We start from the raw sequence: 13,799 nt of genomic DNA, 5'->3' as shown, positions 1-13,799 counted from the left end.
ATAATCAATTTTAAAAAATAAAAAGTCTTCTACTCTATTGTTTGGAGTAATAAGAAACGGCCTTTTATCCTGTAGCAGCACAGTGGGTGTTGGATGCACCCATAGGCATTGTTTATGAATAAACTGATAATAATGCCCACCCAAAGTGAAAAAGCAACCAAGTGAGAGCAAAATGGTATTCTAGCAACACAATGGCTACATTCATGAGATTTCTAATCACGTCATCCACATTCTTGCCATTGGCAGGGAGCTTTAAAATAGACCGGGGGCGGGGAAGAGTTTCGAGAGCACAGCATCGGCACCATTTAGAAACAGGGTCAGGCAGTGGTTGACTGCAGCGTGGAGAATGAGAGCAGGAAAGAGAACACAGTGGCAATGTGCTATAAATTTTTGGAAAGGCTGATACAGCGACTGGGAAAGGCATGGCCCTGGCAGCCTGGTACTAGATAATGTGTGGAAGCCATATGGTGATTGTCTCTGGCCTGCAACACAGGTGACAGATGTCATTTCTTTATGGCCAATTGACAAAACAGAGTGGAAAAGAGCTGGAAAATCTGACTTTTAGCTTAGACGTAATATAAAGGCATTTTCCACAGTTTTTTGCCCCGGGTTCTGTTCTTAGTCAAGGAGGAGGTTCTCCCTTTGGGTCCTCCTGCGCACGCAGGAATGCCAAGTCTTCTGCCCTCTCTTCAGTGGGGTTTTCAGAGCTGCAGATTGTCCACAGGTGATGAGATGACAGCGTTTTCGCTGGCAGCTCTGTTTAGCCCGACACAGTACTTGGTGGAAAGGAAAGAAAGGATGAGTGAATGAGCAAATAAATGCTGGCTTTGACTTCATAGTACTGACATGCAATTCAAAATCAATAATTCTCAGAAGGGCAAGGAGGATATGCATTTTCGAACATTGAAGTGTACATTATGTGTGTTTCTATAATTCATAGTCAAATATTTATGTAATTGCTATTTAGAAGATGAAAACAAAACCTATTGTTTTTATACCAGAAACTTCAGAAAATAAAGGTCAATTAAGCCCTGGCTGAGGAGCTGAGTGGCTGAGTGGATTGAGCCCTGGCCTGGGAACCAAGGGGTTGCTGGTTTGATTCCCAGTCAGGGCACATGTCTGGGTTTCAGGCCATGTCCCTGGTGGGGGGCACGCAAGAGGCAACCACACACTGATGTTTCTCTCCCTCTCTTTCTTCCTCCCTTCCCTTCTCTTTAAAAATAAATAAATAAATAAATAATCTTTAAAAGCTCAGCTAAGTCTTTATGCCTGAGAAAGTAGTTCTCAACAAGGGAGGGATAAAGCTTCCTTGGGGAGTTACATCAGAATTTTCCCGTGGTGAATAATTTTTTATTTTTATTAAAAGCTGAGATTTATGCCCTGATTGGTGTGGCTCAGTGGGTTGGGCATTGTCCCGCAAAGCCAAAGGTCTCCCATTCAATTCCTGGTCAGAGGACATGCCTCGGTTGCGGGCCATGTTCTCAGTTTGGGGAGTGCAAAAGGCAACTAATAGATGTTTCTCTCACATATCAATGTTGCTCTCCCTCCTTCTTTCCCTCCCTTCCCTTCTGTCTAAAAATAAATAAATAAAATCATTTTTTTAAAAGATGAGATTTAAATGCTTTTCAATTAGAAATAGGGTTGACTCTTCCCTAAAACAATGCTCCTTCTATGTCTAGGTTTAAGATTAAAATAAAATAAGCCAATGTCATTGAAACACCTAATACATGAAAGGCACTACGCTTTAACAAATAACTGTTTCTAAAATACAGATCAGGTTGGAGAGAGGATTGTATAACCAGAGAATTGTCCACTTTTAATGGCATGGTCCCAAAGCAATAATAATAATATTTTACATATACCTTTTTAGGAAGACATCTAATACATGAAATCAATGAATACTTTTCAAAGACTATAACTTAATACATGGCAAACCCTTCCATTCATTTACTTCCTCCCAGTCTGTCTCCAAATTGAAACAACAGTTAACTGTTCTGAAATACGGACTTCAGTATTTCTCCCAGCTGCACAAATTCCCTGTCCTTCAACTTGCTTTCAGTTCCATGTGCCAACGTGTTCAGTGCCAGTGCCAACATGTTTAAATCCAAAGACCTTAGCATGACTTAGCAAGGCAGCATGACCCAGATCCAGCCTACCTAGCTGGCTTCATCTCTTGCCATTTATCACCATCCCCACCCCAACATACCCATGCTCTGGCCACACAAGTCCTCTCATTCCCTAAATAAGCCATGCTTCCTTTCTTATCCAGACCCTCACAATGCTGTGCCCTCTGTGAGGAATACTCTCTCCCTATTCCACTCCACCCACCTCCCTGCCTTCACCTGGCCAATCCCCAGTTATCCTTTAGGTCTCCACTCAGATGTCACTTTCTCCAGGAATCGCTCCCTGATCTGTAAAATCTGGGTTAGCTGCTGCTTCTTCTGCCTTCTGAAAGTACCCTGTACTTTCCCTGTCTAACACATTCCATACCGTATTGTAATGGCTTGGTTACTTGTCTCTCTCCCACACCAAACTGTAAGTTCTATGAGGACAGACACCATTATTGACCACTGTATCAACTAGGGTCCACCGCAATGCCTGGGACATGCTAAGTGCTCAATAAATTTGTGTTGAATGGCTAAATGTGTATTTTCTTTAGTTTCCTCAACTCCAGTGGTATATATTATGCTACTCTGCCTTTGTCTCGTTTCAGTCTGTGATTCTTCTCTTACATAGCCAGCGGCGTTACATCTTCGAGTATGACCAATCAGATTGTCTGCTTTCAGTCACCATGCCTAGTATGGTGCGCCACAGCTTACAAACCATGCTTTCAGTGGGCTACTACCGGAACATTTATACCCCACCAGACAGTAGCACTTCTTTTATCCAAGACTACAGTCGAGATGGCCGACTGCTACAGATCCTGCATCTGGGGACAGGGCGCAGAGTTCTATACAAGTATACCAAGCAAGCAAGACTGTCTGAGATTCTATATGATACCACTCAGGTCACATTAACCTATGAAGAGTCTTCTGGAGTGATTAAGACAATACACCTGATGCACGATGGTTTCATTTGCACAATCAGATACAGGCAAACAGGTTTGTTGTGCAAGAGTGGTGATATGTACATCACATCATATTTTTATGGGATTTTTGCTGGCCATGGTCTGAGATAGAAGCATTAACTTATAGGCATTGAATCCAACCTACTGTTGCTTTAGTTCTCAAAGTATCTTCTATTGAGAATTCAAAATATATTATGTGCTGTATGGTAACTGATTTCCTCAAAATATGCAGTGTATTTCTCTTTTTCTCTCTCAGTTCTCAAGAAAGTTGAGATCTAAGTACCTACTCTAACCGCGAACCTGGTCCTACCCACCACCCAATCTTCCCAAAGATATAGCTGCAAGATATCAGTCTCACTGACACTAACTCACACCTTGTGTAACCTCTGCAGGCCTCGGTTGATGGAAAATTATCTTCAAATGTCAGAAATGTTTATTATATTTCATCCTCGGGGTTTCTAAAATGCCCAAATTAGTTCCTTGAATGCTGGACTTTGTCAAAAACTGACCCTCTGACTTTGTAACCCAAGTTAAATTAACTGAAAGTATTTTTGTCAGTGCTTATAAAAAGAAAGCGTGTTTATAATAGCAGTTTCCTCATCTCAGCCAGTGAATGGTTATTACTTCTACAGTTCCTATAGTTCAATTATTCTGTAACTGTAATATACAGTATTTTAAATATTTTTTTCAAATTTGGTGACCACACTATGAGAGTATATACTGTGACGTGATATATGCAGGCATTAGAAATCAGAAGTTAACATGTAATATTTTATTTTGAAAATAAAAGCATTAATACTAAAGAAAATAACACTAGACCTTTCTGATTGCTCAATATTAAGTACCTAGCTTTGTTCTCATCATGTTAATTTTTATTCCCCCAGGACCTCTTATTGGACGCCAGATTTTCCGATTCAGTGAAGAAGGTCTTGTGAATGCTCGGTTTGACTACAGCTACAACAACTTTCGCGTCACCAGCATGCAGGCTGTGATCAATGAAACCCCGTTGCCCATAGACCTGTACCGATATGTTGATGTCTCTGGTAGAACAGAGCAGTTTGGAAAATTCAGTGTGATTAATTATGACTTAAATCAGGTCATAACTACTACAGTGATGAAGCACACCAAGATCTTCAGTGCCAATGGACAAGTTATTGAAGTCCAATATGAAATCCTGAAGGCAATTGCCTACTGGATGACTATTCAATATGATAGTATGGGCCGTATGGTAATATGTGATATAAGAGTAGGAGTAGATGCCAATATAACAAGATACTTCTACGAATACGACGCTGACGGGCAACTTCAAACTGTTTCTGTAAATGATAAAACCCAGTGGCGTTATAGTTATGACCTGAATGGCAACATCAACCTTTTAAGCCATGGGAATAGTGCTCGTCTAACTCCTCTCCGATATGACCTCCGGGATCGCATCACTAGACTAGGAGAAATTCAGTATAAAATGGATGAAGATGGCTTTCTGAGGCAGAGGGGAAATGACATTTTTGAATATAACTCTAATGGTCTGCTACAGAAAGCCTACAATAAGGCTTCTGGCTGGAGTGTACAGTATTTCTATGATGGGCTTGGGCGACGTGTCGCCAGTAAGTCCAGCTTAGGGCAGCACCTGCAATTCTTTTATGCAGACCTTGCCAACCCCATAAGAGTTACTCATTTGTACAACCACACGAGCTCTGAGATTACATCCCTGTATTATGATCTCCAAGGTCACCTTATTGCCATGGAGCTAAGCAGTGGTGAAGAATATTATGTAGCCTGTGATAATACAGGCACCCCACTTGCTGTGTTCAGCAGTCGAGGCCAGGTGATAAAAGAGATATTGTACACACCTTATGGAGATATTTATCATGACACTTACCCTGACTTTCAGGTCATCATTGGTTTTCATGGAGGACTCTATGATTTCCTTACTAAGTTAGTGCACCTGGGGCAAAGGGATTATGACGTCATTGCTGGGAGATGGACAACGCCCAATCATCACATATGGAGACAGTTGAACCTCCTTCCTAAACCATTCAACCTCTACTCCTTTGAAAATAACTACCCAGTTGGCAAAATTCAAGATGTTGCAAAGTATACCACAGGTATTTAAATGGTATAAAACTTTACACTAATGTAAGGAGATAACTCAGTGCTGTTTATCACGTAATCTCAATGCCTTTGTAAATATGCTTCCTCTTCCTGCCAGTTAGCCCACAAGTTATTGTGTAGTCACTCTCTTCCTTAGTCTTCTACAGTGAGTAAAATTCTTCATAAAACATGATGCTTTTGCATCCTGGTACATTTTTTCTTCCTTTTTTAAAAAATAGTCTATTGATGTATTTTTAGAAAGAAGGGAAGGGAGGGAGAAAGAGAGGGAGAGAAACATCAATGTGTGGTTGCCTCTCACATGCCCTCCAACTGGGGACCTGGCCTGCAACCCAGGCATGTGCCCTGACAGAAATTGAACCAGCGACCATTTGGTTCACAGGCCAGTGCTCGGTCCACTGAGCCACACAAGCCAGGACTTTCCTTCCCTTTTCAGCATTATGTTTATAATTTTCACTCTTAAAGGCTTATATGAATGGTTTGATAAAAGAACAATTCAGGATTCTGTTGCACCTAATAAGTCTAACATCACAGTCTGTGTGGCCTTAATACCTCTACCATGTTAAGAATTTCAGTGCAAGCCCTGGCTGGTGTGTCCCAGTGGATTGAGTGAGCACCAGCCTGCAAACCAAAGGGTAACCAATTTGATTCCCAGTCAGGGCATATGCCTCGGTTGCAGGCCAGGTCTGCAGTAGGGGGTGCACAAGAGGCACACACATATTGATGTTTCTCTCCCTCTCTTTCTCCCTCTCTTCCCCTCCCTCTAAAAATAAATAAATAAAAATCTTTTTAAAAATTAATTTCAGTGCAATAAAATGAGCCTATCTTTGTAATTATCCAAGAATGAAAAGGTTTCCTTGCAGAGAGAATCATATGCTTTAGAGTGGGTAATATAAAAGGAGTTTTATTCCAAACTTCCCATTGGCTAAACATATCAAAGGCAGGAGATTATTGTTAAAGCTTACCACAAAGGTTGTAAAGTATGGGCTTTAACTTGTTTTCTTTAATTTTGTGTCTCACAGACATTGGAAGTTGGTTGGAGCTATTTGGTTTCCAGTTACACAATGTACTACCTGGATTTCCGAAACCAGAGTTAGAAAACTTGGAATTAACTTATGAACTTCTACAGCTTCAGACAAAAACTCAAGAGTGGGATCCTGGAAAGGTTAGTAAAAGTTTTACCATCTCTACTTACCTGAAAAAACATAAGAGCATCCAACACCATGAAATAGTATTACCATACACTTGCTTACTTATTTTTGAGTTGTCTTCAATATTCACTAAAATTAAAATGTCCATGATTGAGGAGGAGGTGGAAAAAAAATGCATTAGGAAATGGGCTGAGGATTGGAGCTTTTTGAAAAAGAAGATGTTGCAAAGTGACTTGTGACATGTGACTTGATGACTATTGGGTTAGACAGACAACAGGAGAGAGGAGCTGAACTCATAAAATTCTGAAATGGACTACCAAGGGCAATTATGGATTCTATATAGAGAAACTTGTCCATTAAGAGACATGAAAACATCAGATTTCCAACTGCAAAATAACCCAGGGCATGGTGCATGGAAAGCATAGGAATAACAGAGCTAAATTATTCTGATAAAGGGAAATATATATAAGCAGTGAAACAAAAATAATATATATTATAGCGATGAAGTCTCTGGAAAAATAAGAATACCCAAACATTCAAGTTTCGGCAGATGATTTCATCAGGAGTATGAGGTACAGATGAAAACAAGAAGGAGTTTTTTCTTTCAATGGAAAGAAATAAGAATATCTGTGTTAGCAAAAAAAATGGCTTTAACAAAATAAAACTGAAATTTGGGTGGGAGGGCTTGAAATTTAAGTGTAAAAAATCATAACACAAAGGAAATTCTAAGTAGGTACTATAGGCTTTTCCCTTTGTGTAGATAGATATAATATGTTGATGCCTTTTGTCACTAAAAGTCCTAAAAAAAAAGTTTAGCAAAATGTTTGAAATTGCCAAAGGTTTGTAATGGATCCGTGGAGGTTCATTATTCTCTTCTCTCTGTTTCTTAGTATGTTTTAAAATTTCCATAATAAAAAGGGTTTTTATTTTAAGTCCACGTAAAAAGGTCAGTGAAATTCTTGCCGGTTTGCTGTTGCTATTTATAAGGTCACAGCTGCTGGAAAGCAAGACCAATGCATCTCTTTATATCTTCCTGTGCCTAGTGTATTACTCTACATACAATCATAACAGCTAGTTGGTGTTAGTTAAATTGGCAAAAATGAACTGTCTTTGTTTGAGGGGAGCTGGAACTACCTCATTTGAAGTGCCTTCTAGCTCTGAGCCTCTGTGACATCAAGTTTGAACATATTTCCTTATGTTTAACTCACCAAGAGACCAAGAAATGTATGCCAAGTGATCACATTGCCTGTCTTTTCTCTTCAAAACTCTGATGAAGAGATTCCAAATTTGGCTTGTTTTTAAATTGCAAGCCAGCAAGTTGCAAGCCTTTGCTTTTCACAGTCACCAGACGTGTGATGACTGTTTAACCTGTGCTACATTTGCACTGTGCCTTTCTTCTTTCCTAGACTATCTTGGGTATTCAGTGTGAGCTCCAGAAACAGCTCAGAAATTTCATTTCCTTGGACCAACTTCCTATGACTCCCCGATACAGTGATGGACGATGCCTTGAAGGAGGGAAGCAGCCAAGGTTTGCTGCCGTTCCGTCTGTTTTTGGAAAAGGTATAAAATTTGCCATCAAGGATGGCATAGTAACAGCCGATATTATAGGAGTAGCCAATGAAGATAGCAGGCGGCTTGCTGCTATTCTCAATAATGCTCATTACCTGGAAAACCTACATTTTACCATAGATGGGAGGGACACTCACTACTTCATTAAGCTTGGGTCTCTGGAGGAAGACCTGGTACTCATCGGTAACACTGGGGGGAGGCGGATTCTAGAGAATGGTGTCAATGTCACAGTGTCCCAGATGACATCAGTGTTGAATGGGAGGACTAGACGGTTTGCAGATATCCAGCTCCAGCATGGGGCTCTGTGCTTCAACATCCGGTATGGGACCACGGTTGAAGAGGAAAAGAACCACGTGTTGGAGATTGCCAGACAGCGCGCTGTGGCCCAGGCCTGGACTAAGGAACAAAGAAGGTTGCAGGAAGGGGAAGAGGGTATTCGGGCATGGACAGAGGGAGAGAAGCAGCAGCTTTTGAGCACTGGGAGGGTACAAGGTTATGATGGCTATTTTGTTTTGTCTGTTGAGCAGTATTTAGAACTTTCTGACAGTGCCAACAATATTCACTTCATGAGACAGAGCGAAATAGGCAGGAGGTAACAAAAAAAATCTCTGCCTTTGCGTCACCAAAGACTGCCTGTTTTTAAAACATAAAAAGGTTTATTGTATTGGTTTTCTAGATCAGAACTCTGTATATGTAAATATGGAGGTAAAACATATCCAACTGCCTTTCAATGTGACGGAAGATGGTATTTTAATATTGTTTGTTTAAACTCTTTAAGAAATGACAGAGATTTTTAGTTCTTGTGTGGCAGTATTCAAAAGAACACAAGTAGAACTCAAACAGCAAAAAACAAAGTTTTCAGAAAGCGCCACTTTAAATTTGTCAAACCATGCATATACATACGTTCGAATACACAGAAAGAACCCAAGGTTCTCTATATCTCTGTTGTGACACAAAGTTTCATATGTAAGTGTTGGCGGAAAAGGTGGTGCAATAGTCTCTGCACCTTGCATTTCGAAAGACTGCCAGCCCTTTCACATTTTCCAGATCTGTCATAGGAAACTTCAAAAGAAGTGTAAAATGTCCTCAGCCACCATCTCCTAGACTGGAAAACCATTTCCCCTTTCTCCCTGATTATTCCCTCTTGCTTGTTAAAGTAAATGCCATGTTGTTGTGCTGTGTTTTGGCGTGTGGTGGCTGGTTGGTTCTGTATACCACACTGCCCTGAGGGTGTGGTACCTAAACTGAATTGCCACTATTTGCTTGTGTGTACATGACACCAAGGCAGCTGGCCAATGTAACTCCTCCCGCACAACCTGTTTTTACTACATTGTGTTTTACTAAATTGTCCAGCTGTACTGGCATTGTGTAAACATAGCTTTTATTAACCTGGGGAGGAATTTCTCATTTATATACAGGGTGTGTTTTGGTCATAATTTCACATTAGCAATTCAGCATTTACACACTAATCCAATGGTTTTGTGCACACAAAAGGTAATTTACTATAAAGTATGATTCTCGTACAAAAAAAAAAAAGGAGGCTTTAGCAGGCATGCATGCCTGGGATGCCGATAAATTACATGCATGACTACTGTACGAATTCGTAAGAGCCAAAACCTTAAAAAACTAGACCGAGTACTAAAGTTGAAAGGAAAGTACCAAAGAGGAGACCAAGCTAAACAGCACAGTAGTTGCTCTACATTGTTTCAGCCTACTTAGATTTATCTTTCAAATGTACAATTCTGTATTGAACATCTCCCAGCCATAGTCAGGAAATTTAATTACGCATATACTTTCCGACCTAAAACATTTCAAGTAATTATAGAGAGGCAGACTTTTTTTTTTGTTTGGACCACATTCATTTATATGGTTACTTATTTTAGTTCTCAGTCTTTGCCCATGTACTTTGATTTAATCGTATCTCCTGCCTAGGAACATAACTATTTTCCAGGAAGGGTGATTTTGTTCTGTAATCATTTAAAATTTGGGGGAAAAGATCAGGATTAGTGTTAGTATCAGCTGTAGTTTCTCAGTCTCTATGAATCCTGTAGTAAAATAAGCCCCTTAGTGAGCTGGGAGATTTGTGCCCATTGGCAAAGAGACAGTTTGTAAAGTGCTGTGTAATTGGAAGTTACCACAAATGAAAATATATAACAGTATGAGGTGGCCTGTAGAAAATTCCCCTGAGCCGTCTTCAGCACTTTCATCCTGGAGTCTGGACATTTACTATGTCTGAAGGAGAATTTATGATGGGATGTTACGGTTTGGATTATTTCCAGCTACTACCTAAATGCAGCATGAGGGTCATTGCCTTGCTTTGTGATGACAGTGTCTTTGAAAAGATGCAAAGTCAGAATTCAGGCTCAGGCTAAGGTTTTTAAAGTCTGGTTCCTTACCAAACAAAGTAGAGTGAGGGACAGACAAGGACCCACAGATAGTAGGTGAGGATGTATCTGAACATTTCGTTATCAAAACCTTCAAGTTGGCATTACCACATCACTACGCATGTATTGAAAGATGTTAAGAGAGAGAAAGGATTCATGATGAACTCATCTCTCTTTTTAATTGGAAGTGTACCAACTCAAGAGATTACTAATCCAGACTATAATCATATTATTAGGGTTTTTTTTTTCCTGATTCAGGCCTGTGTTAATGGTACAGTATTTATTCAGGATGGGATTCTTAAATGACTAACAAACATGTTGAAAGTTTGAATACCTCCACACCAGCCTAAAAATGGACCTTAAGTTCCTAGAACCTCTGATGTTCTTTTAAATTAATGGAAAATAATTTGTGAACTGTATATAGAGAGTGCATTCATAAATGTGATGATGTATTTTATCACTAATCCCAGATGTCGATATTAGAGTCTATTTTGCTTATATTTTAAGTGATTATAGTTTTTTGCAGTTCACTGATGGTGTATCATTTTCAAACTGCTTTAAATATCCATTAGAAACAAATATTTGAAGCTTTTATGTAAGAGTAATTACCTTGAACTGTGCATTTCTAGTTTGTAATACATATTTATTTAGTTTGTGCCTTTAGTTTCTTAAAGTTATATTTGTATTATATTCAGGAAATGCACTTTTTATCACTTACAGCTGTGGTTTTAATACTGCCTTGAACTATTACTGTTCTCTTTACCATTTCCAAAGTTTTTGGAAGGAAAGAGAAAAAAACCCAAAAGCTTAACACTAATGAGTAAGAAATGTAAGAGAAACATTTTGGCATTTCTCAATAAGAACATGGAGATACTGAGTACAGTACATTGCTTCCTGTTTGGCTGAACACAAAGAATGCCTTCATTGACTTGCAGTCCTAAACTTTCAGTTAATGACAGAACAATTCGTTTGCACTTCCTGCTGAAAGTAAAAGCATTTTAAAAAGAAACATATGAATTTCCCATACCCAACAGACAGGTGCTGGCACTGGCACTCCACAGCCACACCCCATTTAAGTCAGTCAGAGTGAGACCGCAGAGGTTGGCTCTCCTGTGAAGAACATTCTGGGCTGGAGGCAGGGAATACTCTGTGCTTGTTTCTTTTTCCTAGTTAGGCCTATTTTATTTGTGCTTCTGTTGTTATGTTTTGTTTTCACTCTTGCACTACAGTCTAGAGAGCCAAATGAGCTGAAAAGTTCACAGTGTAACAGACATTTAAATACATTTATTTTTAGTTGTCATTCTAATCATTATTGATTAGAAGCATGACACCTGAAAGAGATATAAAGCCCAATTTTTAGCAAAACACCATATAAATAGGCATATATTTTATTTTTAACCCAGCAAAATAATGTAGAAAATAAATGTGTCCTTTACCGTCAATTTACCTAGAAGATCTATAATATAGAGACTATATATATATATATATATATATAATATAATATATATGGCATAGCCAAATGTATTAAAACTTGACGATGTATAATTTGGAATTCACATGCTAACTATATAGAGAGGTATAAAATTAAATTATAATTTCATATGATTTTTCTTTTTTATCACTGTTGGCCCAGTTTCAAGTATTCTATCATGTTATTTCTCCTTTTTCCTTGTTTCTTTCTTCCTTTTCAAAAAAATAATATGTTTTTAACCAGACCAGGCCCCACTGTAATATTACCTAAGAGAGTCAGGACAAAGGTTTTGCATTTATGCAGATATGTTCCTATAAGGGCAATTGTAGTGGAGTTCAGTGGTGATGGAAGCAAAAGTACGGTAATCAGGTATTGAAATAAACTGTACACAGATTAGAGTATATTATAGACTCTGGAAAACAGAAGGCTACAGATTGGATGCAACCTTCTTGTTTTCTCAGAGAACCTCACATACACATAGCCGACCTGACCAGTACTTCAGATCTGGGACTGCTCTTCCACAGCCTTCTGTAAGGTTCTTTATTCTGCAAAACAAAGCAAACAAACAACAAACAAAAAAAAAAAAACAAAAAAAAACACAAAATCACAAAAACAAAAAAAAACAAAAAACACAAAAAAACAAAACAAAAAAAACCCAGAAAACAACAAGCAACAAAAAAGAATTCAACCACAAAATAGTGACTGTTATTTCAGTGTGTCCTTCATGCGAAAGCTACCAAGGACCAAACATACTACTGTGTGTAAGAAGAAATTACTTCCTAAACAGTAAGTGAAAATAGTTAGAGTTAAACTTGCTGTGGATTTTGTCTTGGCAGTTGTCATCTTACATTATTTGTCAAAGGAAATGTGTTTGGCAGTTAAAAATCCTTCCTTAGATTTAGTGGTGGACTTTAACCTCTTAAATAAATGTTAGTATATCAGATTGTGTCCTTGAAAAATATTTTACTTGTATGAATCATGACAATGTCTAAACCTTTACTATTCTTCTGGCAAAGCATCAGTAAGAGAAAAGGTGAAAAGGAGAAGTATAGCCTTTACGTCAGAAAAATATTCTTTTTAGCTGCTTACTTTCTCATGAAAAGTAAAGATGTTTACAGTGTATGCCAAGATTTTCAGTTTCTATATAACAGCAGTTAGAGGTTCTAATCATACTGAAAATTGTGTTATAATGGCCTGAGCCGTGTTGCTAGGAGACGATAGGTTCCAATTTTGTATTCCTGCTCTCACTCCTGTGCTGAAAAGTGAGTGGATACTGTACAGGTTCATGTTCTCTGGCTGCAGTTAAATGGTCTTTTGCATTTTGCTCTGGTTTTCAGGCCAGAAGCATGCATTTTTCTACAAGAGCATCACAACAACATGCTGTAAATATTTAAGGTTCAACATTATGTGTCGATATTTGGAAAAAAAGTACTTTGAATATTTCGTTTTTAAAAAATAAAATTGCAAATGAACACTATGTCCCATTTTATTCACGCGCCAAACAGCCTCTCCAGTCAGGCTGGTCACCTGAGATATGAAAAGTGGCTCCCTAACAGGGAACAATAAACCTGCATTATCTTGAAAATGTAGGTGCAGAAATCAAAAAGGTACTAATCCTAAGCAGACATCTCTTCATTTTTATTTTTCATACAAATAGAATCTCTGACACAAATGACCATTTAATACAAAGAAAATAGTAGCTGTTGAAAGTTTAAATGCCTCTAGGCTATGATTTTTTTTAAGGTTTCTCTCCTTTTGATGCCTTTCTGGGCACTAGAAAGAAAATAAAGAATTGTAAGAGTGGGTGGGGTAGAGTTAGGAGAGCAGAGAACCCAAATGCATTGGCAAAAAAAGAATGGCCGTAGAGGCATTCAGAAACAGCAGCTCTTCTGAGGCCCTAGGACCTGACCAATCACAGTGGCCATTGGCCCTTACTTTTTCACAAGACCTTTATGAATGACACTGGGAAAGCTAGCTAACAAATCTTCCAAAATGCAACTTAATAATAATGGGGCATTATAGTCCAAACAGCCAGTTCCTGAAACTGG

General features: G+C 38.7%; 1 protein-coding gene across 1 annotated transcript in view; it reads left to right on the top strand.

Moving 5' to 3' along the window:
* TENM1 (teneurin transmembrane protein 1) overlaps nt 1-10,744 on the top strand; it is a 407,415-nt gene extending 396,671 nt beyond the window's left edge. Inside the window, exons 24-27 of the mRNA XM_053662339.1 lie at nt 2,714-3,101; nt 3,952-5,172; nt 6,199-6,341; nt 7,734-10,744. Coding sequence (XP_053518314.1) covers nt 2,714-3,101; nt 3,952-5,172; nt 6,199-6,341; nt 7,734-8,492 — 2,511 coding nt within the window. The 3' untranslated portion in view covers nt 8,493-10,744. The remainder of the gene's footprint in view (nt 1-2,713; nt 3,102-3,951; nt 5,173-6,198; nt 6,342-7,733) is intronic.
* The last annotated feature ends 3,055 nt before the right edge of the window (nt 10,745-13,799 follow it).

This window comes from Artibeus jamaicensis, unplaced genomic scaffold (assembly GCF_021234435.1).
Source record: "Artibeus jamaicensis isolate MK-2021 breed Jamaican fruit bat unplaced genomic scaffold, CSHL_Jam_final contig_240, whole genome shotgun sequence".
Lineage (NCBI taxonomy): Eukaryota > Metazoa > Chordata > Mammalia > Chiroptera > Phyllostomidae > Artibeus > Artibeus jamaicensis.
This window is presented reverse-complemented; position numbering and strand designations above follow the sequence as displayed.